At 35.2% G+C, this 27636-nt stretch overlaps 1 protein-coding gene across 3 annotated transcripts; it reads right to left on the bottom strand.

The window, feature by feature from the left end:
* Window positions 1-27636, bottom strand: LOC126747839 (CLIP domain-containing serine protease HP8-like). Of its 3 annotated transcripts, none has more exons than XM_050456741.1 (7): window positions 27333-27636; window positions 16713-16922; window positions 16373-16631; window positions 1510-1703; window positions 652-738; window positions 414-590; window positions 1-359 (listed from the first exon to the last, which is right to left on the bottom strand). In XM_050456741.1, the coding sequence occupies exons 1-7, from the start codon at window positions 27535-27537 to the stop codon at window positions 157-159; spliced, it is 1335 nt and encodes a 444-aa protein (XP_050312698.1). In that variant the 5' UTR covers window positions 27538-27636; the 3' UTR covers window positions 1-156. The 3 variants fall into 3 exon arrangements, with proteins under 3 accessions (XP_050312698.1, XP_050312699.1, XP_050312700.1); XM_050456742.1 differs by having other exon boundaries at window positions 16373-16628; XM_050456743.1 differs by lacking the exons at window positions 16373-16631; window positions 16713-16922; window positions 27333-27636 and adding an exon at window positions 10357-11871.

Here is a 27636-nt window from a genome sequence, read left to right as displayed (position 1 = left end):
TTTTCTAAGATGTTTCAATTTTCTTTTTATTATAACAATGTTGATAAATAAAGTACAGAATTAAAAAATATACCTATATGTTTAAAATTTATATGTCATATATTGCATTTTAAAGTTGTCCTAAAATATCTTTTTATTTAATTTATAATGTTAAAATTAAGTAGCGACATTCTCTTCAGCTTTCACTTTCTTTTTATTCTTCTTGTTTTTCCTGATTTTTGGTGACCGTGTACTGACATCAATTATTTGAGCTGTGATCCAGTCTATATAAGCCGGTATGCTCGTGTAGATTCCAGGCCATCCAGGCATACCGCAACCTATCCCATAACTAACTAAGCCACTGGCAAAATAGTTTGTTCCTATAATTATCATATAGATAATTATTTTCATATAGTAAATTATTTAAATCTTACCATTAAATGTCATAAGAGGTCCTCCAGAATCTCCATTGCAGCTGTCTTTTAACTTTTCGCCACCAGCACAAATTTGTGTATTATCAATTTCCAGATTTAACATGTCAAATTTCTCTTGACATTCCTGCTTATCAAAAGGAACTAAATCGACTTTTAGTTTTACTGGACTAGATTCACCTAAGTAATGGACATTAAATTACTTATTTTTATCTTAGAGGTAAGTAAAAGTGTTACTTACTCGTTTCTGTTTTTCCCCAACCGCTTATATAGTATTTCTTAACGTTTAGTTCATTATTAGTTTGAAGACATATGGGCTGTACGAAATCTAAAAAAAAGAGACATAATTAATATAAAGGGTTTATTTAAAACGGGTTTACATCTCTTTATTAGGTATAGAATGGCTCAAAATATGTCGGTTTTAGTAAAATTACTTTAATTAGACACTGAGGATAGACAAAAAGTCTTTTGGTTTCGTTTATAATATTGTTTTCTAAATGAATTATTGCATTTTCATTAGGATTTTAAGAACTAGAAGTCAATGGCAATTATTTTGAAATTTTATTGTAAATTACTTATATTTTTTTTGTAAATTGGGGTACATTACGTAGAACTTTCTGTAGGTTCAACATGAAATCTCGTTTGAAAGGGATTTCAATTTCCTTTCAGAATGTGTTATATTATACAGTGTGTTCCATTTAGAAAAATGCACATATCCCAATTTTTGTTTCTATCGGTAAAATCACTAATTTTTTAGCAACCCTGTATAACGTAGAACAAATTTTTATAGCGAAAACTAATGTACAATATTTTTTTTTCTTTACATTTCAATTGTCTGCGCGTTCCAGTGCCGTAGTAATAAAATTTTATTTGGAGCCTTGTTTTGGTCAAAAAATAAAGAAAATATTTTCTTTTCGAGGTTTAACAGTAAACAAAACATTGACAGTGTTTTTCTGACAAATATACGTACTCGATCTCATATTTATTTAAATATGGAAATATATTGTGTACCTAACATATTTTGAATTTAAATAATTAAAACTGGAGAAAGACTTTTTTAATTTTTTAGAGCAGAAATTATTAGCGATCTATTGCTTACCTGTAAGCTTAATTGCTTTTCGCAGATGAATCAATGCTATATCGTGGTGGTGATTTTTGGACGATTGCTGGTATTCTTTATGCACTACAATATTGCTGATACGACTTGTTTGAACCGGATCGGCACAAAACGTCCCGCCTGGTGAGCAGTCAATTTTGGTAGTCGTGTTATGTTCTCCTAATAGAACTGAGTAGCTTAAATAGAAAATATTAATTAGTTTAAAGAACTATTAACTTACACCAAAAATAGTCTCTAAATAATAGTGGCTACGTTCAACAGATATCAGCGGTTAAGGCGCTACATGTACAGTAATTTGCTCATCCGAGATTATTTACACTTTTCAGTCCATCATAAAGTTTTTAAAGTTCAAACCTAAAGACGCGTCCACACCAAAGTCTGGCTTCTTTTGGCAGGTGTGGACGTGCCAGATAACTTATGCCGCGCAACAAAATTTGCCGAAACCGAAGCCGATTCATTTACCGATGCTTGACGGTAATGGCGTGTCCACATTAGGGCGAAAACACAGTGAAAGCCGGTTTCCTGCTTACCGGAAACCAGCGCCGATCGGTTCCGAATTTCGGCACTTAGTGCGGACACAGTGCCGACGAGAAAAAAGCAAATAAAAACTAGCCTTTTGTCAGTTCCAGGTTAACCTTCGCGTCAACATGGCATCTAGCTCATCTGACGATGAATTTATTGCGTTAGGTAGCCTTGTAACTAAAATAATTACTAGAAAAAAAGTTGGTGTTCACTCTATAAATCGTGAGAGGGTACTTTATGGTGAATATCATCATTTGTTCAAGAAGTTGACAGATGACCCTGACCGCTTTTTTCAGTACACCAGAATGAACCATGAAACCTTCAAATATATTCTAGAAAAAGTTAAACATCTTCTAACTAAAAACTGGTGTAACCTTCACAGTCAGCCCATTTTACCAGAAGAAAGATTAGTCATTACCTTGAGGTAAGTATCTTTATAATATTTACGAGTATATATTTTAAGTAGGTTACTAACAAACAAATCATTTACTATTAACAAAACGTCTAGCAAATAATTACATATGTTGGTTTTGTTTCAACAAAAATAAGACTTAAAATGGTTGATTAAATTTTTATTTCAAAAAGAAGGACAGTGGTGGGGGACATTCGGAAGTACCAGAAACCGTTTCAGGTTGTTCCATGTTTGATAAAATGAGACTTGTACATTCTTCTTCTGCAGTGAAACGATTTCTATCGATGTAATTCAGTGATTGATTGGAAATAGATGAGTTGGAAGTTGAAGGACCAAGGATCGTAGATGGAACAGATTCGAACCTATTTAGCGGGTATGAAAATTGTTCAACTAGCTCTTGAACCCGGCATCGAAAAGCTAATACGCGTGACTCAGGAATTTTTTTCACATGAGGCAGAAGACTTTTAAAAAACAAGAGGTGTTCATCTTTTTTCTCATTTGCTCGCTTAGATTTTGACTCTAGGTATGCTACTTTTTGTTTCTCAATTTCTAATAATGAGTCGTTAAATATTTCTGTTGGGCCTCGTTTCTTTTTAGATGAAAATTGTGATGTCGAAGATACATCAGTATTCCTTTTTGTTCTCGAAGGTGTTTCAATATTTTCTTGCCTTGTATTTTCTACGATATCATCGCCGGCATTTCGTTGAGGAGGTACAACATCTTCAGTGGAACAAAAGCTGGTCTCGTCTAATTCCATCGATGACTGAATCGACTCTTCTGCTTCAGTTTGACTTTCTGCAAAGCTTTCAGTACGACCACTTACTTGTGGCAAATTTCCTTTCAACTTTCTAGGCATTACCGTATCTTTCAAAAATAAGAGCAGTTTGAAGTATGGCCACTTGGATGTCGGAGTATCATTTGCGGCATCACCTGAACGTGGAGGAGGAAATTTTCCTAATTCTACGGAAAATTGATCCCTGATATACTTCCATTTTTTCCTCAGTTTATTTTCTGAAACAAAATTACATAGTAAAAAATTGCACCGACGCGACGCCGAAATTCAAAATGCACTAAAAAGTATGAAATAAAAATAATTAGTATCAAAAATTTGTAAATATCTTGATTATTCAAAATTCAATAATTTTTTCAAATTTATTGTTTGCTTTCATTATCTTATGATTTTACCATCTCTAAAAATATACTTTCAGGATAATTTTAATTTACACCCCTCACTGACCATTTGTAATCATTCATTCATTTATCAAAACGTCAAAACCACGTTCTAATAAAATATGTTTTTTGCAGGTATCTTGCTACAGGCTCATCTTTCAGAATGCTGTCATTTTCATTCAGGGTTGGAGCTTCTACTGTGGGAAAAATTGTAACAGAAACAGTTGCTGCATTGTGGAAAGTACTGCAACCAGTCCATATGCCTGTGCCCACGAAAGATGATTTTCAAAAGATATCTGAAGATTTTAACAATATTTGGAATTTTCCACATTGCATCGGCAGTATTGATGGAAAACATATACGCATTCTTTGCCCTAGAAATTCAGGGTCAATGTTTTTTAATTATAAAAAATATTTTTCTGTGGTCCTACAAGGAATAGCAGATGCAAATTATAAATTTATAGTTATAGATGTCGGTGGATACGGCAAACAAAGTGATGGTGGTACATTTCAATCTTCGGAACTGTATAAGTTGCTATCGAATAAACAACTGGATATTCCAGAACCAGCGTATCTGCCTCAAACTACCTTAAAAGCACCGTTTGTACTAATAGGTGACGAAGCATACCCCTTGCTTCCTTATCTTTTGAAACCATTTGGTGGAAGAGATTTAAATTTTGAGAAAGAGTGCTTTAATAAACGTTTATCTCGTGCAAGGAAAACTATTGAATGTGCCTTTGGTATCGTGAGTGCTAAATGGAGACTACTTTTAAAGTGCATTGAAACTGACATAGCTACTGCAGATCATATAATTAAATGTATATGTATTCTTCACAACACTATAATAGACAGAGAAGGATTTGAACGACATTTGACAGATGTAAGGTTAAATATTCCTGATCACAATAGATGGCAAGTAACAGGACGACCATTAAATAAAGCCAAAACGATTAGAGATATATTTGTAACATATTTTTCCAACATCACTCTGTCATACGATAAATAATAATCTATTTATTCATATTTTTAGAGAAATAAAAACAATAATATTATAATAAACGAAATAATAGATATATATTTTCATACGTACCATTCTCTTTCCTTTCTTCAGCAATTTCTTTCCAACATTTGTCAACAACATTTCTATTGCTGTGTAATTTACTTTTCTTATCCCATATTGGGCATTTCTTATACACTGATGCTATTAAAATCTCTATATCCATAGCTGTATCTGTCTGCCTGTACGAACAACCGGCTAGAAAGAACTAAATAATCATTCCGGTAAAACCGGTGACGCCGACTACCAGCGCCAACAAGCCTGAGCCTGTCTCTATTGTGTTATTGCTAACTTGAAAGCATTATTTATTATAGAAGCTTATAGGCGCCGATCGGCGCTGGCTGCCGGTAAGCAGGAAATCGGCGTCCACTGTGTTTTTACACTTATGCCGAAAGAGGCCGATCGGCCTGTGCCGCTCAGCACGTTCGGTTCGGCATAATCGTCTATATTGCTTTGTAGTGTGGACGTCCCGATCGGTGCCGGCTGCCGAGTCATCATTAGTGCACCGCGTTTGGAACGTAGTTACCGTCGCTTTCCCATCTGCGTATGTTAAAAGTTTTTATGAATCATGAGTGATGACGAAGACGTTGTTTTAGCTGCTGCTGCAGCAATCATAATTGGAGTAGTCGCTAGTGAACGTCGTTGCTTTCGCCCTCGGAGATTTTGGGTTGGCCCCAGTATCCTTAATGGTAGAAAGAAGTATAGAGCTAGTGAAATTATGAAAAATTTACTACTTGATAAGGTAGACGAGTTAAATTTTGAGTACAGAAACGACGTGGGGTTCAGCAACTTTTTCAGAATGAAAATTTCTGATTTTGAGGTTTTATTGTATATGATTGGACCAAAAATCTCTAAAAAAACTACATCCTTCAGGGAAGCTATTCCTGCAAGTGAACGCCTTGCAGCTACACTGCGTTTCATTGCGACTGGAGATTCGTACCATTCATTGATGTACACTATGAACATATCCAAGCAAGCTATTTCTCGTTTCGCCGCCTGAAGTGAAGCCCTTGTCGAAGCTCTTCAAAATTACGACAAGGTAAGAAAAGTAAAAAAATAGAAAAAAAAACTTTTGATTTATTTATGACACTGGGAAAAAGGCATCAAAATAAGACTACATTATGTATTATTAAACAAACACTGCCCGGCATCAGACCTTTAAATCTAAAAACAAGGTGGTTAAAGATTTCTTCTTTTAAAATTGTCTTAAGAAACCATACGTGTTAGTAGAAAAATAGTTTTACAAATTCAAAAAGAAAAGTAAATAATTCAAAATTAGAAAAAGCAAAATGATGTTTGAAAAGATAATCCAAAATGGTAGAGATCTTCATGTGCCAGAAAGAAGCGTTAAGTGTGTAGAATCATCCTCATGGCTGGATCGTTCTTGAGAGTGCTGCTGGGAGTAGTTATCCATAAAGCCATCAGAGAAAACAGATCCAGGTGATGGCGCTTGAGAACATGCAGGCGACGGCGACTGGGAATATGCAGATGACGGCGACTGGGAACATGCAGGTGATTGCATCATTGTATGAGTCTGATTGAGCGCATTTGCTAGATGATAAGTGGTACGTCATGGGGAAAACATGACTTGGAATGTTTGAGGTAGAAGGTGCCATGTTACTGTATGCAGCCCTAGCTGGTGCACTGTATTGTTCATACATCCCCATTTCTGGGTCAAACAGTGTTTGATTTATGGCATTTTGCACCAAAAATCTGATTCGCGGTGTAGCAAGTCTGCGTATCTTCATCGCTACCTGTTCACCAAACAATGAATATTCATCTTTGTTGTCCACTCTTTTTGACTGAATGGATCTCATGAGATTCACCGCTTCATCAAAGATAGGTGCCTTAGCAGAATTACTCAATGAAAGTTTTGCGGATTTGCTTTTGGGGGTTTTCGGAGATGTAAAAACTTTGGGTTTGAGTATTTTTGTGGGGGTCTCCTCTGCTGCCTCCTCTGTTTCTCTTGGGAAGTTGATGGTTGAGTTGAAACTTGGCCTTAAACTTCTCCTCCAATTCCAGTGTCTTCCTCTTGTAAATCTTTTTCTCCCTCATCATAATCCACTGAATCCTGAAACAAATTTTTTTCTTAATTTTCAGATGCCCCAAAGAGAAGAAGAATGGGAAGAAATCACCAAACAATATGAAGCAAAATTGAACTTTCCGAACTGTGACAGGAGCCATAGATGGCAAGCACATCGCTGTGAAGGCTCCGATTTATTCTGGATCGGAATTTTTCAATTATAAGAGTTTTTTTATCATCGTATTGCTCGCTGTAGTAGACGCAAATTACAATTTTATATTATATGTGAATGTGGTTTGTCAAGGGAGAATTTCCGATAGAGGCGTCTTGAAAGGAAAAGAAAAAAAAAGGACTTGAAGAAAACACCATACATGTTCCTGCACCGCGGACTTTGCCTGGGCGAATCACCCCGAGTCCTTTTGTAATAGTTGCGGACGATGCTTTCCCTCTCACTCCCAATATTATGCAACCATACTCTGGATGTCATGATAAAGGAACAAAGAAAAGGATATTCAGCTATAGATTAATAGTAACTGATTTTTTTAAGCCTATACATTTTTTTTATCGTCTAAAACCGGTTGAAAAGGTGTCCTCGATGTCTGAGCTAAAAGAGACGACTGTTACATTTATTTAAATAATTTTTTATCCAAGCAAAATGGCGGCCGAAACAAAAAAATTATATTTTAAACTTGATGATTCTTTTTCAGAAAGTTGAGGTGTTGGCAAAAAATTTATAAAAATAAAAATATGAACTTACCTCAACATTATCTACTGTTTTTCGTGGTTTATTCTTGTCGGTTAAGAACAACATAGCTTGGTACACAAACCATTTGCTTACGTACGCTTCGTCAGCACCACTTCCAGTTTTTTTGCTTTCGAGTTCTTTCTTTCCCTCGAAAAATGGCTTTGTAAATTTTTGATTTTTCGCTCAACCTCCTGCTTCTCTATACCCAATGAAACAGCAATTTCTGTGAGAGCGTCATGTCTTCGGTTTTTATTTTTGTAATCGGAATTTGAACTGTTCCATAATGAAGAACGAACACGATACATATCAATAAAGGCCAACGTTTCTTCGTCAGTCCACGTCATAATTCTAAACTAAAAGCAAAAATTCCGAACCACTTTCACCAACTCTAAACATTTAAAAAACAAATAAAATAAATTTGCACGCATGCGACCTTCCTTCAACTGAGACTAAAGCCGCCCGGCATGTACACACTTGTGGATTTTGATTTCATTTGGTTCGGCTTTCTTTGAAGGAGACCGACTTTAGTCGGGTTGAATTCGGCATGATTCGGGCCGGCTTTCGGCAAGGCCGACCGGTACGTCTACACTAATTCAATTAAACCAAAAATAATGTTGATTAATTGCGCTGTTTCAAATAAAAAATAAAATTAAAAAGTTAGTTAACTCACGATGAAAAAAAAAAGTAATTTAGTGGACTGTAAACACTTAATGAGATTAACTAAAAACTTGGAAAACGCTGTTGTGAGACCTTACCTTCTATTATCGGTGGCCGAGATTTGCGAATTATCTACACTTTCACGCTAGCGATTTTTCGGTGTTGAGTCGCGACTCTAAACTGTTTGACCATTAGAGCTCGAATTGAATCGCGCACTGTTTAAGGCTTCAAAACAAAAAAAAAACTAAATTATTTAAACAAATGAAATGCTTCCTTAACAAGGTGAGTCAACCAAAGGCATTAAATTTAACTTAAGAAAAATACCGAGTGATAAAAGTACATGAATCAATATGAACTAAATAAACTAAATGAAAACTTAACATACCGCCCACCAAAATGCATTGCATTTTTCAGTCCTCCAAAAGTGGCAAAGGACAGAGCTTCACCACAGGTCGCTTTAAAGTCCCATTACTAGTGCGAACAGTAACAACTCTCACTATTCCATCTAAACCTGGATGTACCTCAGTTATGCGGCCCATTGGCCAATGCAGAGGAGGGGCCAAATCATTGCGAATTAAAACTAAAGTTCATGGTAAAAGATTACCACTGGATTTATGCCACTTAGCACGTTGGTGCAACGTATGCAAGTACTCACCAGACCAACGACGCCAAAAATCTTGGTGCATTTTTTGAAGCATTTACCAATGATCCAATTGACGAACGGGAAGTGAGGTGACATCCAATTCAGGAGGAACACTCAGAGGTTCCAGGAAATGACCCGGGGTTAGAGCAGTCATATCATTGGGATCATTACTAAAGGATGTAAGAGGTCGCGAGTTAAGAAAGGCTTCAATCTGAACCAATACAGTATTTAGCTCCTCATAGGTCAAACACTGCATACCAATGACTCTGTATAAATGAGTTTTTTACAGATTTCACTCCGGCCTCCCACAATCCTCCAAAGTGAGGCGCAGAGAGGGGGTTAAAATGCTATGTGATACCTTCAGATGCGGCGGATTTTAACATAAAATTATTTAACTGCTTGGATGCACCAATAAAGTTGCTACCACAATCGCTGTACAAATGTTGGCAGCGACCTCGGCGAGCTACAAATCGTCTCAAAGCAGCTAAGAAAGGTTCCGTAGATAGACTGGATACCAATTCTAAATGCAAAGCTTTAGTCGCAAAGCAAACAAACAAACATAAATAGGCCTTACTGGTACCACAGCCGCGGTAACGAGACATCATGACATTGAATGGACCAGCATAATCAACGCCGGTATGAAGAAAAGGTTTTACCTGTGATACGCGGGATGCAGGCAAATCACCCATAGGAGGTTGAATTGACTGAGGCCTACATCTAAAGCATCTAACACATTTACCAAGAATACGACGAATAACGGCTTTAGATGACAATATCCAAAATTGCTGTGTAATAAGAAACTGAACACTCTGCACACCAGCGTGAAAATACTTTAAATAAAAAAAAAGTAACTACAAGCCTTGTAACCTCGTGATTACTGGGTAGGAGAGCGGGATAGTTATTGTTAAAACTTAAAGAATGTTTTAATCTACTACCGACACGTAGTATCCCAGCACTATCTAGGAAAACATTCAATTTTCTAAACGCTTTCGAAAGTATTTTATTTCCTTGAATTAACATTATATCCGAGGAAAAGGTTTGCGACTGAACATGTCTAACCAAAAGCATTAATGCATTGTGGAGTTCTACCAAAGTAAGGTTACCCTCATATTTTTTGCGGGGCAATGAAATATTATGCTTATAGCGAAGAATATAGGCCATAATGCGTTTCAGTTTGTCGAGCGACGAGAACCTTGAAATAAGATTATCCAGAAAACCCTTAAAAAAAAATGAGAGACATGTTTTGTCGATCGGCATAAGCCGAATGATGCCGATTGGCATAGTGTGGACGCTAGTTCTTGTTCAGTCGTGTCGGGGTAGTAGTTGAATCTTGAAGCGATTATTGGCGTCAGTATGGAATGGTCCCAGGAAAAAGTTTTGACGTTAATTGAGTTGTACCGTGAGCGTGGTGTTTTAAGAGATGCTGGAAATAAAAACTATAAAGAGAATAAGAGAGAATGTCCTCCCGTTTGCAGACATCTGAAATACGAAATACCCTATATAATCCAAAGTTATCCCAGTTAATCACGATTTTTGTCAGTCCTGTTTTTTTGTTATTATACAATAAAAATATTTTTTAATTTATCATTTAATAACTTACCTTAACATATTTAGTTGGAGATTCTATAATGGTAGTGCACATATCTGGAATAAATTTTTAGATTGACTGTTTCGATATTTTGAAAAGATACATAAGCGAATGATATGAATCAACGTGAGTCAACGCTAACTTTTCCTTTGCGGGAATTGCTCTTCTGTAATTGGTATCCTGTGTGGTAATTTTAGGTCCAATTAAATTTAAAAGAAACTCAAATTCGCTGCTTGACATTCTGAAAAAATTGCGGAATCCACCGTTGCACCTGTATTCTAAAATTCAAAATACCTTTATCATCGAGGATAAGATCGTTAATTAAGTTTGTTCCACTATAACGAGTTCGGCTCCGGAGACTTGGTCGCACCCAAAATCTCTTATTTTTCTTTTTTTTTATTAGAAATTACAACTGCGACTGAATTTACGGGACTATTCATGTTGATGCCACTGTTTGTCATTTCAGTGTAGTCGTGTATTCGGCAGAAGCCATCCAAAACCCGATCGGCAAGCCGGCTTCCGTGTGGACGCGGCTTAAAGTTTGTGGTTTTTATAAAAAATGGATTTAGAAATTGTAGTATTTAATTTTAAAATTTGAATTTCGCACCTTTAGATATAACGTCATATATGTTGACAGTTATTACGTTTTGTTAGGTTGCATGAGTGATGACGTGGCTCGATTATGGCGAGACGTATTAATTTATGTATTTGAAATTATGGATTTATAAGTTATAAGTTGTAATTTGTGTATTTCTTTAACCGAATAAAAGGCCATTCTACAGTTCAGATGTGGGGTAAATCTAACGGTCAAGCGACGACGGTATGATGGATAAAGGCAGCGCAAGAGATAACAATTCCCATAATAAAGACGATTCTGAGAAATACATAACACAAAATCTACCAAATCAAGGTACTAGTGAGAGTGGCAGTGAAAATGTGCATGCAATTGCGATAGATGACAAAGGGCAGGCTACTATTCGCGCTATTATGTCGTATGAGCGCGTCAGGCAGCAAAATAGTGTTCCATTATCGCAACCTGGACCTCATGAAACCTCCCCTACTTCTCATAAAGAGTTTTCAAATGTGAGATTGCTAGTTTGTTGCCTAAATTTGCTTAAGACATAGAAGTTTGGCTGCAGAGAGTGAATACTGTTAAGAATACTTATGATGTACCCCTTCAAGTGATGACTTTTATTGCTGTTGGCAAATTTGCGGGTCAAGCAAAGTCCTGGTTTCACTCAAAAAATGATTTAGTGACTATGCAATGGGATGATTTGACTGTTGAGTTAAGACGAATATTTGGTGTTAGATCCGATAAGGTAGCTAGGATGAGAAAGTTTGAAGGAAGGAAATGTAAATGAGAAGAGAAGTTTTTCTGGGCAATAATGTGGGTATTTCAGAAGAGGATTTAACAGGTTGACTGCCAAGCGGTCATATATGACCGCTCTTACCTATATCGCAGAGTGCCGAGCGGTCATATATGCCCGCCGAAATGACCGGAGCCTTCGTTGCCAGCGGGCATGAGTTAGCATGTATTTTATGATGAACTGTGGCCGCTCTGGCCTCGGATTCTAGAGTAATGTATGGAGTTTTTGCATACAGTTTGCAATTTGGGTTTTTGAATGGCGGTCATGTCTGCTATATTTAATACGATTGAATGACCGCTGTGGCACAGAAGGTAAGTATATTTCAGAAATAATACAATAAGGTTGAAAAAGTGACTCATATTCATCACTTGATGGTAAAAACGCTGGATCGACGATTGAGTCGTCTTCGTCTTCAATACTGATATCGCTTTCAAAAAATATTTAGAAGTGGTTATATGTCTTGGAACAAGTAAGTAAATGATAATGTTTGCAGCTTAGAACTAAATCTACCTAGTTTGGCATTCAAGGCAAAACTCAAAATTCGTTTGCTGCGACTAGACATAGCTGCACTCTTTGTACGTACTTATCGAAAATCGAGAAAGAACTAAATGTTTCTATTCCATTCGTACTTAACACGTGGCCCGCCGCCGTCAACTGTATTCTTACATGATCAACAGTTGACCAGTTGTACTTTCACCTCCATTTATCACTTTACCAAGCTACAAAACATACTGGGTTACAGTCGAACAAAAAACGTTCGCATGGTTCCTGGAAATATTTACTTTTTGTCGCGATGGCCGATGCGATGCCCGCTTGGCCACAGCGGCAGACTTGTTCCTACAGTGCCGGGCGGCCATATATGACCGCTATTTTTTTTATTTATTCTTCTTGAAGAAAAATAGTTATTCAAACGTTTTCATATCGTTTCCTTAATTTATATGCAATGGTTGTCCGGAAATGAGTTTTGGCACCTAGGGAAACTTTTGGCGATAATCCTCGGCAGTCAACCTGTTAATTGAATTATTAATGGTTTTACCAATGAGATATTACAGTCCCAAGCACGTACGAAAAACTTCCACACACTTGATGAGTTGCTACGCATTATGTGTAATGTGAATATTATAGAAAGGAGCAACCCGACCCAAGGTCAAGGTCATGTCAGTTCCCAGCCTCGCCCAATTCCAAATCCCCCTCTTAGACCTGTCAAGAAATGCTTTAACTGTTTTGATGCTGGCCATTATGCTGATATGTGTCCCAAGCCTAGTAGAGAAAAAGGTCCCTTTTTCAATTGTGACAGCCAAGACCACCAAGTAAGGAACTGCCCGCAGAAGAGGAGCAGCAGAGTGGCTCCAGCAGACTCGACAACAAATACTGCCATGGTTATTGGTGAACAGGCAGTGTTAAAGCCATTTAGAGTTCCTGTTTGGAAGAGCCCTTTTGTCCAAGCCCCTACTGAGAAGCTAAGACTTCAACCAACAAAGTTTGAGGTACCTTCGAATCATAATTACTATGTCGTATTTATTGTAGCATGATATACATGTTTAAATGGCAAAATTTTATATTGTTTATCTATGAAATCATTTTAAATATACGTAAAACCCCATGTTTTATACAATTTTTTATTTTTCTTTCGAAAATGTCCATTTTTAGAAAGAAAATAATATCAAAAAATTGACCGCGAACTAAAATCCAAGCATCTTACAAAATATTTTATTTGGTAATTGGCCTGGTGAAGGTTCCATCTCTAGTTAACACCTTAACCACTCTGACTCTTTTGTCCTTGCCTGGTAAAAGTTCAATTATTCTAGCCATAGGCCAATGTAAAACTGGGGTATCATCCTAGTCATTAACCTTAAGGTTGGAACAAGGATATAACCACTTCGGGCGATTTTGAAGTCTGTTAAGGTAATCTACAGACCACCTTTTCCAAAAAATTTGCCGAACGTTAGGAATTTTTTGCCATAAATCTAGTCGATTTTCGGGGACGTTTGTAACATCATGTTCAGCAAATGAGGTAAGAGATCTACCTATTAGAAAGTGTCCGGGAGTAAGGAATGTCAAGTCTGAGGGATCATTTGATATGGCACTGAGTGGCCGTGAATTTAACACTGCCTGAATTTGTGCCATAACGGTGCTAAGTTCTTCAAATGTGAATTTTGTGTTCCCGACTAGTCGAAAGAGATGGTGTTTTGCGCTTTTAACAGCGGCTTCCCAAATACCTCCATGGTGTGGAGATCGAGGGGGGTATGAACTTCCATTTAATCTCAGAAGTTGCCAAAAAGGTTTGGATAGCCTGAGAGACACTATTTTTAGAGAGAAAATCATGAACCTCCTTGAGATGGTTACTGGAACCTAAAAAATTTGTTGCATTGTCACTAAAAATTATCCTTGGGTTTCCTCGACGGCTAACAAAACGTTTCAGGGTGAGTAAAAAGGCTTCAGTTGAAAGGCTAGACACCAATTCGATATGGACTGCACGAGTAACCATACATACAAAAACAGCCATATAACATTTAGTTATTGGTGCCCTTCGAAGATTAGAGCTCTTAATAAAAAATGGGCCTCCAAAATCAATACCTACATTTGAAAAGGGGTGAGAGATACACACACGTTCTCTTGGCAAGTCAGCAAAACAAGTTAAGCAAGAGTAAATGATTCTTTTAATTTCTCTAAGCCCATCAAGAGGCCAGTACCTAAGTCGTACATTGGATAGAGTATTTTGGGGTCCCGCATAACCCAATCTTATGTGTTCCCTTCTCAAAAGAAGTTGCACAATATGAGACCTTGAAGGTAATAATAAAGGAAATTTCTGTTCAATAGGAACTTCTGAGTTGCTGAGTCTACCACCAACATGCAGCATTCCATCCTTGCCAATGAATGGGTTTAACTTTAAAAATGGTTTATTTTTCAGGGGTTTTTCATTCAAGAGTTGTTTAATTTCGTAGAAAAAATATTGATTTTGAACCAAAGTAATTAATTTGTTCTCAGAGTTCCTAAGCTCCTCTACTGTAAGAGATGTGTCTTGTTCTTGAGCTAATTTCCTACATTTATTAATGAATCTTAAACAGTACGCGAAGCTACGTTGTAGCCTTGTAAAATTTGAAAATCTGCTAGATAAGTAATCACAAAAGTGTTCCGTTGAAACCTTACTCAGATGACTACATACTTTTTCTTCGAAGGGATTTGGAACATTGATTTGTACATTATAGGTTTCTAAGTCAAAATTAGTAGTAAATAATAGTATAAAAAAAAGGTGGGCCGTGCCACCAGAGATCTGATTTTATCAAATTTGAAGGTGTCATTCCTCGAGAGAGAATGTCTGCTGAATTATCCTTTGATTTTACGTATCTAAAGGTATAATTAGAGGCAACTTCTTGGCAACTATTTTTGCTACTTTATTAGACACAAACTGAGTCCATCGAGAGGGAGAAGCACGAATCCATGCTAATACAATCTTAGAATCTGTCCACAGGTTTACCGTAAATGAACAAGGAATTTGCTCCTGTAGAATAGTTACTACTCTTCTAGTCAATTTACTACACAAAAGAGAACCCAGAAGCTCCAATCTAGGCAGTGTAATATTTTTTATTGGAGACACAACACTTCCAGCACTCACAGGCTTGTCGCCTCTTTTTAGTCAGTCTATTAAACAAAGATAAAACACCTGCGCTCTAGCGATTCCTACTTTAAGCTGTGCAACTTATTGTGTATCTCTCTCTATCTCACTGATTTTGAGAATTACGGGGCCGTACCCAAATAAATTTTTGGGCTGTTTTTGTATTACTTTCGACGTGTTTTTTAAGAGATCTTTAAGGATGGGTCTATCACCTTTAACAAATGTGAGGTTATCATTATTTGATGGGTTTTGCCGGTTTGGCTAGCAATAATTAACGCGTTAGAGAGGTTTAGAGTTTATCTGAAAGGTTTACCAATATTTAAAATTGTGACAGATTGCAATTCAATTAAAATGGTTTGAACAAAAAATAAATTAATAGACGAATTAATCGTTGGGCATTAACTTTACAAAATTATAACAACGTTTTAGAGCATAGAGAGGGAAATCATATGAAGCATTTAGATGCGCTTTCTTGTGCCAATAGTGTCTTAATTCTTAAAGAGAATTTGTCTGATGATGACCACGTAAGTGAAGAATTTGATAGTAGACTTTATTATTGTCTTCAAAATTACGGAAATCATATGAATCAATAAAAATTTCAAAAGCATGTTATTGTGTTTTATTGTTTTCCTTAATAAACAGAGAAAAAATTTCTGAAATATGGCTTTCTATGGTGTCATTGAGAAGCATTTTTCAAAGGCTTCCAGATGATGTATCACTCAATTCTATTTAGGATTTTAAGGGTGTATCTCACCTTTTCCAAGGAGTTGATAAGGATGAGATTATATCCTTTTTATGTTTCACCTTCGTTTTATTCAGTTTTTCGTCCCTAATATATGGCCATTTTCAATTTTTAAATTGTCAATAGTCGAATGCAATTTAAATTTAGTATATAAATGCTGTTCATATTATTTCTTCATCCTCATTTTAGTGCATTTTAATAAAATAAACCTTTTTTAAAACATAAAGTTCTGTACCAAAAGCATAACGGTCAGCCGCTGACGGCGCCTGAACGCACCCACTAATATTGTTGCAGTATACTTACGGATCTCCTCTCACTTTAGAAAACTCCGAATGTATGCAATGAGCAGCAGTCAAAACATATTTGGCATGGATCAAAAACCCGGCACATCCATAACTCTTCTGTCCATAAATATTCTTGTGAATGATTCTGGCCATCCAAGGGTATTCTCCAAGGGCAGCCTCGGTACCGCCTACAATTCTACCTCGCATAATAAGTTTTTGAGTGCCACATTTTTTTGGGAGAACAGTCATATCATCTGGGACTGAAGGAACTGAAACTACTATTTAATGTTATCATGAGAAAGAATTCAAATTTTTCAATGCCCTAACATTAATAATAATATTATGTACCAATAGTTTACCAATATTTTTGCTAACATTTCGGAAGCTATTGTATTTTCCGCAACACACTCGAATGTCACTTTTGTCCGCGTTCTCTGGACCGCATTGAGAGGCTTCGACAAACTCTGCATACTTGCGTTTGCTTTTGACAGCGTCGAGCACCGGACATTTGGAAATCTCGATACAAAGGGCTACTTCAAAGTTCGGCGTCTCACATGGAGTGGCGAACCCTAAAAATACAACTGTTATTATAAACTCGAAAGTGTATACAGTTTTTTTTTTTTATAGAATTTTAAAAAGGGGGTTTTTTACATTTTAATACATATGTACCCGTAAGAGTGTTTAGTAAATTAAATATTGAGTCATATGTGTGCCTATAATTTTATACAGCGCGTCCCAAGAGTTATGTCTAAATTCATTTAAAATTAAAAGGCCTCCGGATACTTGCAAAACGCGTTTTTATTTGGAAGGTTCATTAATGAAAAAAAGGCTATATGTGTTTAATAAAAGTTGTTTTAAATTATCCAAAAAATATTGAAAATTATTTTTTTTTATTTAAAATTTTTGACTACTTATTTGTTAAATGAAAAAAATATAGACTTTCCAATATTCTATAAGTAACTATAAGAACTTTTTATTTAAACACTTTTTCAAAAAAAAATAACCATTTATTTGTTAAAGGAAAAATGAAATTTTCGCTTAAAAATCAAATGCATTTATAAAGTCCAGGTCAGAGATCTATTAGAATCTTTGATATGTCGCAGATGCCGCACTAAATAGTCCGTGCGCCCAGGTCGTATTTATTGTCGCTTGATATACATGTTTAAATGGCAAAATGATGGGGCGTTCGACAACACCCCTTTTGCATTAATCTGTCAAGCACTCGAGAGCCGCGGCTCAGAACCATGTTTGGTTAGCTGGATAGAGGCCATGCTCTCGAAACATCATGTATCTGCCCAGCTGAACAACGAGATTGTCGAAACGTTGGCGGCTAGGGGCTGCCCGCAGGGAGGAGTATTGTCGTTGAATAGAAGTCCATATTTTGTAGGAGAATGCGTATATAAAGATTACAAATAGGGGAAGTCTTTATCTCCAAGAAAAATGCATGTAGGACACTTAGGTAAATGTATTATGCATTTCGGCTGTGTAAACAGCCATCATCAGATACAGAACATTACAAAAAACATATACGTTCACCAAATAAACCAAAAAATTCAATTCAAAAATATTTTTTGAAATTTTTATATATTAATAAAACATTTATTTTTTTAAAATATTATTTCTGCTACTCTTGTACACTTTTTAAATCTATTTTAGTATACAGTGTTGTAATTCTACAACGGATAATAACTGTAAATTCAACACAATTTAAAATAAGTTAATCCGCGGCAACGTCGCTTTTCTACCATGCCGCTACCAGTCTTTTGATGTTCTATAAATAACCGCCAGGCGGCGGTTATTTATAGAACTGCAGCGCGGCGTCTTTGTGGCAGTCGCTCGTCACCTCTCAGCGAGTCGCCTTTGAGCCGTCTCGCAAAATCGTCTCCGTTCAGTTGTAAGATGGAAGACACGCTCGCAGCACATCAAAATTGAACTTTGTTGTTTTCTCTTGAATTAAATTAACTTTACAACAAAAAACCGCTGCAGAAATTGAAGGCGGTTGAGTGAAGCAGTAATCGGCCCCCATGGTGGAGCAGTTCTTCTTAAAACCTTAAAAATTGTAAGTAAGATCTCTCCTTACATAGGAGAGCACTACAAGTGATTGGGGCAGAAAAAACCTCCCCACATACAGTATTGTGCATAAATATAGCAACAAGCGATGTTTTCAAAAATATTATTTGCTTCTTTATTTATTCCATATTATTTCTTTACTTTTAAGTACATGCCTCTGTATTATTTATAAATATACCGAGATATCATAAGAATGCCAATGCAGAGTAAGGAACTTCATGTTTGTTTATTTAGACAATGTGCATAAATATAGCAACATTCTTGTTTCGCATTTATTTTATCAGTTAACTATCGATTTACCTGCTGTAAAGTTATTTTTGAATCTCAGAATTAACTTAAAATGGGTCGCTCAAAAACCGTCTCTGGTGATGTAAGAAAAATTATTGTGGAACATTACGAAAATGGTGTTAGGCAGAGTGACATTGCAAGAAGCTTACGGCTTCACAGGTCAATCGTATCCAGAGTTTGCAAAAAATTTCGCCTTACTGGAACAGCTGCACCGGCGCCCATTCCTGGTAGACCCAGAAAAACAAATTTGAGGATGGATAGGCAGCTGCTACGAATTTCCAAAGGAAATCCTTTTTTGTCTTCTTCCCAAATTTTGGCAAAATTAAAAGAAGGTGGAGGAGTAAACCTCAGTTCCAGTACCATAAGGAGAAGATTACTTGATGCCAACTTACCTGCTCGTCGCCCCGCCAAAAAACCGTTACTCTCAAAGAAGAACGTCAAGGCTCGTTTTCACTTTGCCCAATCTTATGTCCACTGGTCTGTAGCTGATTGGAAGAAAGTCGTATTTAGTAATGAATCTAAATATAATTTATTCAGGACTGATGGAGTGATGTACGTCAGACGCCCCAGTAAACAAAGATTAAACAAAAAGTACATTTCGAACATGGAACCCATAGTAAGAATAGTGCCCACTATGGATCGTTTCATGTACAAAGACATTCTGCAAACACATTTAGTGTCATATATGGATGAAGCCATGCATGACAACGATCCAAAACATGCTTCTCAATTTATTAAGAGGTGGCTATCCGATGAAAAAATACATGAAATGATCTGGCCATCTCAATCGCCAGACCTAAACCCTATAGAGAATTTATGGCATTACATTGACACCAAAATCAGGCACCTAACATGCTCTAATACAAATATTCTCTTTGAAATATTGGAAAAGGCTTGGAAAGAAGTGAACAAACACTATATTATGAAATTAATTGAGTCCATGCCAAGACGATGTACAGATGTTATAAAAGAGACGGGGTACTACACGAAATATTGAATCGATTTTAATTTAGTTGGGTTATATTTTTTTTAGAATTAAAACTATTTTTTGTTGCTATATTTTTGAATAATAAATTTGCATAAAACAATTTGGTGTTTTATTTATTATGATACAAAAAATATGATGATATGAAAATATAAACAGGCTCTAACGATTCTTGTAAATAATATATAAACCTTACTTATAAAATAGATACTAAAAGATATATGACAGGAAAGTTCAATGTTGCTCTCTTTTTGCACAATACTGTATATAATTATATCAAATTTAAATAAACAATGTTATTAAATTAAATATTAAATCTTTATTTTCTGCAGATTATTTGCATTTCACGTTAATTAAAAACAACATTTATTTGCCAAATACAGTAATAAGTACAAATTATTCAATTAAATAGTATGACGCCATTGCTTGCGTCGTCAGACAGTCAAGAGAGAGTAAAACTAAATCATAGAGAAATGAATATTAAAAGAGTGTTCGAAAGGTAGCCTAACCTGATCATCAAAATTTAGTTCGGTTAGACCGCATCGAGGGCCAACTTCTGTCATAATTGTCATTAGATTATCGATTTTCTTTCGTTCCTTGCCACCACCCACCTTCGCCTTCGCATCACCGATCGTCGCCATTGCTTATTCCTTTTTATTTTGGCGTCCATTGGGTGTGTCCGTTTGTTTTTTCTCAGCAAAAAATAGTTAAAAATGTAGCTTAAAGTCATTAAAGTGTAATTTCATCATATAAAAGCTTTTTTGTTGCTTTATTGTGTGGTTTCAGATCCCTAGGATGGGGTAAGTGCAATTTTTTTTATCAAATAGTTTTCACCATGTTGTAGGTCACCTAAAATTGTTGTTTACCATTTTAAAACTGCCCTAATAATGTTATCACCAGGAAAATTCATTTTTAATTGCAAGGCACCTACTTGTTCTAATACATACTATTGGCCTATTGAGGATTCATACAAAAATAAAATTTTATCAGTGCTTTGCTGCTAGGAAGTACCAAAAGCACAATAAGTGAAACAACTTCCATTCTACCAGGTCACTACTCAAGGAGGTACCTCACCTCGATAAGATGGGAGTAAGATCCAGGGATTCTCCTCGATATTTAAGAAAAAGGACCTACATCGACATCTAGAATTTAGGGTATACATCAGTGTCAACTAATTTTTAATATCATACTCTCCATAAAGAATATTTTAATTACAGGGTTAGTTTTTATATATTACCACGCCTCTAACATTTTTGGGGACCCTCTGTACAAAAAAGTAGGTAGTAAACGTAGAATTTTTAGGGCATATTTTTGAGAAATATAGTAATAATTAATTTATAAATTTGATAAATTGTAATTTTTGTATCATATCCTCAAAATGTAGAAAAAGCAAAATACATACGATGGACAGTGTTGTGCTAAAGTAGCACAAAAACAAATTCTATCAGGATGCCTTTTAAGACAATAAATTATAAACTTACTTTACAATTGATTTTAATTCTACCCGTACCCTTGTTAATTTGTTGATAACAGTGAAATTAACATTATTAGTATCAAGCATTTAATTCTCAAAATAGGACTTAATAAATTATACTTAAATCTCTAAAATATTGTCTTAGATAATAAAATTGACCCATTAAACCTTTTTTTGATAGCGTATTGGGCTGTAAAATCTATTTCGCATTCTCTAAAAATCAATGAAAAAGTGCATTATTAACAATTTATTTTTTTGAAGGGCCTTATTCCATTAACTTAACAGCTTAAAAGCAAATTTGATGAATCTAATGTCAAAAAACTAACGAATTCAATTAAAAAATGTAAAAAATAAACTTAAATTACATACATTATCACTCTTAGCCTCTTCAAAAATTAAATTAAAACACTTGCACTATTTCATAATTTTTTAGAATTTGTGATCGAGATTCACAGCCTTTACGCTGTTAAAAATTGATTTAATGGGTCAATAATTTAAAATTTCGCGCCATTCTAAAATTTTGAGTAGCACGCCTTTCATTTCTATGACGGATCGGTATTACAGTAGACTATTTTACCGACTGTGACAAATGTCAATTATTTTAGTTCGGTTAGACCGCATCCGTGATGCTGCAATCGAGTTTAGGGTAAAGATGGTGCCGTCCACCAGGCAATAACCCTTACCCCCCCACCCACCCCAAACGTGTGTCCAGTAAGAAATTCCTTTAAAAAATCAATGTTTTCTGTCCATGATATCCAATATTCACAGTTCTTGTATTAAATATTTATTAGTATACATATACAGAGTGCCTCCGATTAAGTCGGCACTATTGGTATCTTTGTTAATATTTAAGATACAGGGTCGGTTAAATTAGCAAACTAGTAGGATTTTTCCTGTTGATTAAAATGGTGAAAACAGAAAAAAAATTGAACATTGCGTTTTCGAGAAAATGTGAAAAATGTACTTTTGTTAAATGGAATCCCCTGTATATTTTTACATAAATCAAAAGATAATAATTTTCTTAATAAAAAAAATTATTTACACTAATAGCCTAAACCTAAAAATAACAAAGTTATAGTGGTATTAATAATTTTGTCAAATTTAGGCAAGTTGGCCTTGAACTTTTTGAGAACAAAACAAATAAATCATTGTTTGAATAATAAAATGACAGTAGCCGTAGAGATTTTATTAAATAAAGAAATACTGACAGTAACATGTTAGCAAAGTTTGTGCTTTTTGTAAAATCTAAATTAGTAAAATGCCTTTTACGCATATTGAAAAATGTAATATGTTAGAATGTTACCTTGTATGTCGAAAAAATAGTGACAGAGCGCTAGAAGAGCACCGCCAGAGATTCCAGACTCGTAACTTGCCAAACCTTAGATACTTTTTAATTCTCCATAGAAAATTTAGAAGTAACGAAAACGTGTTTAAAAGAACTAGAAGAAGGAACCAATTTATAGTAAGCGAGGATGTTGAAATTTCTATTTTGGCATATTTTGAAGCTCATATGGAAAACTCAACTAGAGATTTAGCAAGAGCTTACGGTGTGAGCTTAGTAACAATTTGGCGGATCTTAAACAAACTCAAATTCGTGCCATATAAGTATCGACCAGTACAAACATTGTTGCCTGGAGATAACGAAAGAAGACTTGCTTTTTGCAACTTTGGAGCTAATTTTTCAAACAAAGGTATGTTTAACCGTAAAAATGTACACTATTGGTCCCAAGAAAATCTTTTCCTTACTGATCCCAGAAATCCTCAAAATCAATTTAGTATTTAAACGTTTGATGCGTCTTAATAGGAAGCCAAGTAATAGGACCTGTGTTTTATGATGGCACTTTGACTGGAAGGAGATATGTTGATCTCATATTATCTGGAGCGCTGGAAGATTATTTGGATAATGTTAACTTGGAGAGACAGCAACAAATCTATTTTCAACAGGATGGAGCACCTCCCCATCAACTAAATGATGTAAGAATATTACTTAATAGACTGTTTGACGATAAATGGATTGCGACACGTGGCCCGATTCGTTGGCCACCTAGATCACCAGACCTAACCCCTCTAGATTTTTATTTTTGGGGGTACATAAAAAATGAAGTGTATAAAAAAAATACAGAACCGTTGATGAACTTCAAACACATATTAGGCAAATAATTGGATCAATAGATAGAAGATCAATCTTAAAAGCTGCAAGACGTGTGCTTAAGTGTGCTTAGAAATGTATTGAACAAGATGGCGATGTTTTTGCTCATTTATTGTAAATTAGTGGTTTTACTTGATGTTATTTATTTCAAAGCCAACGTGCTAAATTATTAATATCGCTATAACTTTGTTATTTTTAGGTTTAGGCTATTAGTGTAAAAAAACTTTTTTATTAAGAAAATTATTATCTTTTGATTTATGTAAAAATATACAGGGGATTCCATTTAACAAAAGTAAATTTTTCACATTTTCTCGAAAACGCGATGTTCAATTTTTTTTTCTGTTTTCAACAGAAAAAATCCTACTAGTTTGCTAATTCAACCGACCCTGTATCTTAAATATTAACAAAGATACCAATAGTGCCGACTTAATCGGAGGCACTCTGTATATATAATTATATCAAATTTAAATAAACAAACTGTGTTATTAAATTAGATATGCACGACGAAATCAGCTGGTATTCATGAGCATTATTTCGGAAAACAATAAAATTTCCCAATATTAACTTAGTAACGTTAGATATGAATTTTATGATCGGTTAGGACATTGTTTAGCTGTTTATGGGGGGTTGTTTAAACATTTGATTAATTGATGTTTTTATGTAATTCTCTATTATTTTTAAAAAAGTTATTGTATTTTATTTTTGCAATTACATTTAATTAAATAATTCAAGATTCGCTTATTAAAATTTTTTGAAACTTTGCACGAGGTTTTGCCAGATTGGTCTCTTCAAAAAGTTATTTCACATTTTTTCTGTAAAATGTACAGGGAAGCCAATAATTGACCCCCTTAAAATTTACATGGGATTTCCTATGTTTCGCTCAGCGACGCACCACCCGGTATATCATAAATATTTTTCTTATAATTAACACAATTTATTTTGAAAGTCAGTACAAAATATTTCTTTTTGCACATTAAAAAATGCCTCTTGATGCATATAATACATGTATCAAGTTTCATAAAAATATCTACAATGTTGTTCAAGTTATTATTAAAAAACTAATTTTTTTTTGAAAATTATAACACGAGGTATGTCAAAAGTTAATACGTTTAAGACATATGTTCATAGAAACTTTTTTTCTTAAAATGGGTTCAGGAATCACCCCCTTAAAGATTAGCACGTTTTTAAGGAACACCCTGTATATACCATAATTGATTTAGATTTCCTAAATAATATTACAATGATTGAAGAACAAGAAGCAAACATCGTCGCACAAGGTATTGTACAGAAAAAAATTATTTTTAGGAAATTTTAATAACAAACATAATAACTTTTCACGTACAAAATCAAATGATATATTTAAACAAAAAACGAGTGAAAATAACTCACATAAAGAGTGAACTTCAACTTCGCCATTTGTAATTTACTCTAATAATAATAATAATAATAATAATAATAACTTACTTATAAAAAGTCATTAACAATCAGGCATATCACAACAAGAGAAATATTTTTACTGCCTACGTCGACTATAAGAAAGCCTTCGACTCAGTACCACACGAATGGCTTATAAACATATTAAAAGTGTATAAAGTTGATGGTAATACTTTGTCTTTTCTAGAGAGCACTATGACAAGTTGGAGAACAACGATACAGCTCGAAGTACAGGGTAAAAGCACAGTAAGTACAAACAACATTCCAATTCGAACAGGAATCTTCCAAGGGGACTCACTGAGCCCATTATGGTTCTGCCTTGCTATGAATCCTCTTTCGAACCGTCTTAACTCTAGCAACTATGGGTTTAGCATCCGAGATAATAACACCGAGATTGCAAAGTTAAATCACTTACTGTATATGGATGATTTAAAAATAATGACTGCAACTAGGAACCAGCTAAACCAAATGCGGCCAACTCTTCTACTATGAGTTCTCCAACGACATCGGCATGCAATTTGGACTAGATAAATGCCGTACTCTCAATAAAATCCGAGGAAAAATTCAGCCAGGAGAATATCAGATGCAGAATGTCCAGCCCATCGAGGCCATGGGCAAACACATAATTTACAAATACTTAGGGATGAAACAATCACAAACGATTGAACAACAAACAATGAAATGCGAACTGACTAACGAGTTTGTGAAAAGGGTAAGACAAGTTTTGAGAACCAATCTCAACAGCAAAAATATGTTTAAGGCACTTAACTCCTACGCATGTTCAGCTCTTAGTTATTCTTTCGGGGTAATTAATTGGAGTAGGACAGACATAGAAAGGCTACAAAGAAAAGTGAGGACCCTACTTACTAAAATGCACAACCACCACCCTCGATGCTTCAAGTTCAACAATGCTTCCCCGCCACCTTGGAGGAAGAGGATTAATAGATCTGGGTAAACAACTTGAAAAACCAATCACTAACTTAAGATCCTATTTTTACAGGCAAGGAGAAAATTCCACGCTGCATCGCGCAATAAATCAAATAGACGATTCCACTCCTCTACAACTTAAGAGCGAGGAAGCGCTCAGCTACCATCATACGGACCAGGAAAAACTGCGCATTTGGATGGAGAAGCCCCTTCATGGGCGGCATCCTAATGAGATCAGCCAAAATCATGTCGACACTGCTTCGTCGAACTATTGGTTGGTATCAGGCAAGATGTTTCCAGAAACCGAGGGCTTTCTACTCGTCATCCAAGATCAGGTTATACCAACAAGAAATTATCTCAAGCACATCGTCAGAGATCGGTCCGTATAAAACGACAAATGCCGGTATGGATGCCAAACATCAGAGACAATCCAGCACATAATAGGAGGATGTCAGGCCTTTGCAGCGACAGAATACAAAGAATGGCACGACTCAGTTGAGAAAATTTTACATCAAGAGTTGGCAATGAAGTTGGAACTTATTACAACAGAGAAGGTTCCGTATTATAAATATACTCCAGAACCCGTAGTGGAAAATGACCGATATAAGTCATATTGGGACCGCAGTGTACTTACCGATCAACATGTAAGGCATAATAGACCAGATCTTATTTTAATAGATAAAATTTCCAGGAAAACAACTCTAATTGACGTAGCCATACCGAACAACAATAATTTGCAAGAGAAACACACTGAGAAAATCGCCAAATACAAAGATCTAGCAATTCAAATCGGAAGGCAATGGAGAATGGATAATGTTCAGACCATCCCAATTGTTATATCGACAACGGGTGTAATACCGAAGAGTCTACTGGAATACCTTAAACAACTAGGAACTGGCGAACATCTATATAAGCACATACAAAAGGCAGTACTACTGGCAACTGCTCGCAGCACCCGGAAATTTCTAGGAGATAACTCTACATTTCAGGACACTTAAGGACACCGAAAAGGCCCCCACAGACCACAGAGCTTAATCCTTTTGATATTGCAGGTATCTGGGATAAGTAAATGATCCCCCCCCCCCCCCTTAGAGGGGTGCGAGCCTTAACTGGCTGTAAATAATAATAATAATAATAATAATAATAATAATAATAATAATAATAATAATAATAATAATAATAATAATAATAATAATAATAATAATAATAATAATAATAATAATAATAATAATAATAATAATAATAATAATAATAATAATAATAATAATAATATTAGAATAGTACCCAGCCTACGCGCCTTCGAAATACCATTTTTCGTATATATCCGTAAAACAGTTTGGAACCTTTGTTTGTTAATCCATTTATACCAAAGATGTTTTTACTAATAATAATCCTCGAAATGGTTGATTATCTTAAAAATAATCGTCACGCAAGTACATAATATGTATTTATCATATAAGTCGTACAAGGTTACAAAAATATGTAAATTCAGGCCTAAGAAACCTTAGTTAAATAGAACCAAATTATTTAACATTATAAATTTAGCCGAAATATTTTATAGTTAAAAAAAATGTTTAGAAAAAGCGAAATGATTGATTATAAAAATTTTACTTGGATTTAAATCACTATTACACCCAAATTTAAATACTTACGAAATACAGAACTAAGATTTCCAGTTATATTTAAGAGGTCTTGCACGTTAATTTGATCCGAATAGTCACTAACATTTTCACTGGTATTCTCAGAACTATTTTCTAACCCAACACAAACACCCGAACAATTATAGTTGTACGTAATATTAGGATGGCTTAAAGCCGTGCCAGAAATTAAATAAAAAATATAAACCGCGAACCACATCACTATTTTGGTTTTTTTAGTTTCTTAATAAGTACCAATTTAAAACGGGTATTTCCCGATGGTCAGAAAACGACAACAAATGATCGAATGATCTCCATA

Source organism: Anthonomus grandis, chromosome 20 (genome assembly GCF_022605725.1).
Source record: "Anthonomus grandis grandis chromosome 20, icAntGran1.3, whole genome shotgun sequence".
NCBI lineage: Eukaryota > Metazoa > Arthropoda > Insecta > Coleoptera > Curculionidae > Anthonomus > Anthonomus grandis.
Note: the sequence above shows the minus strand (reverse complement) of the source record. Positions and strands in the feature narration are given on the sequence as shown.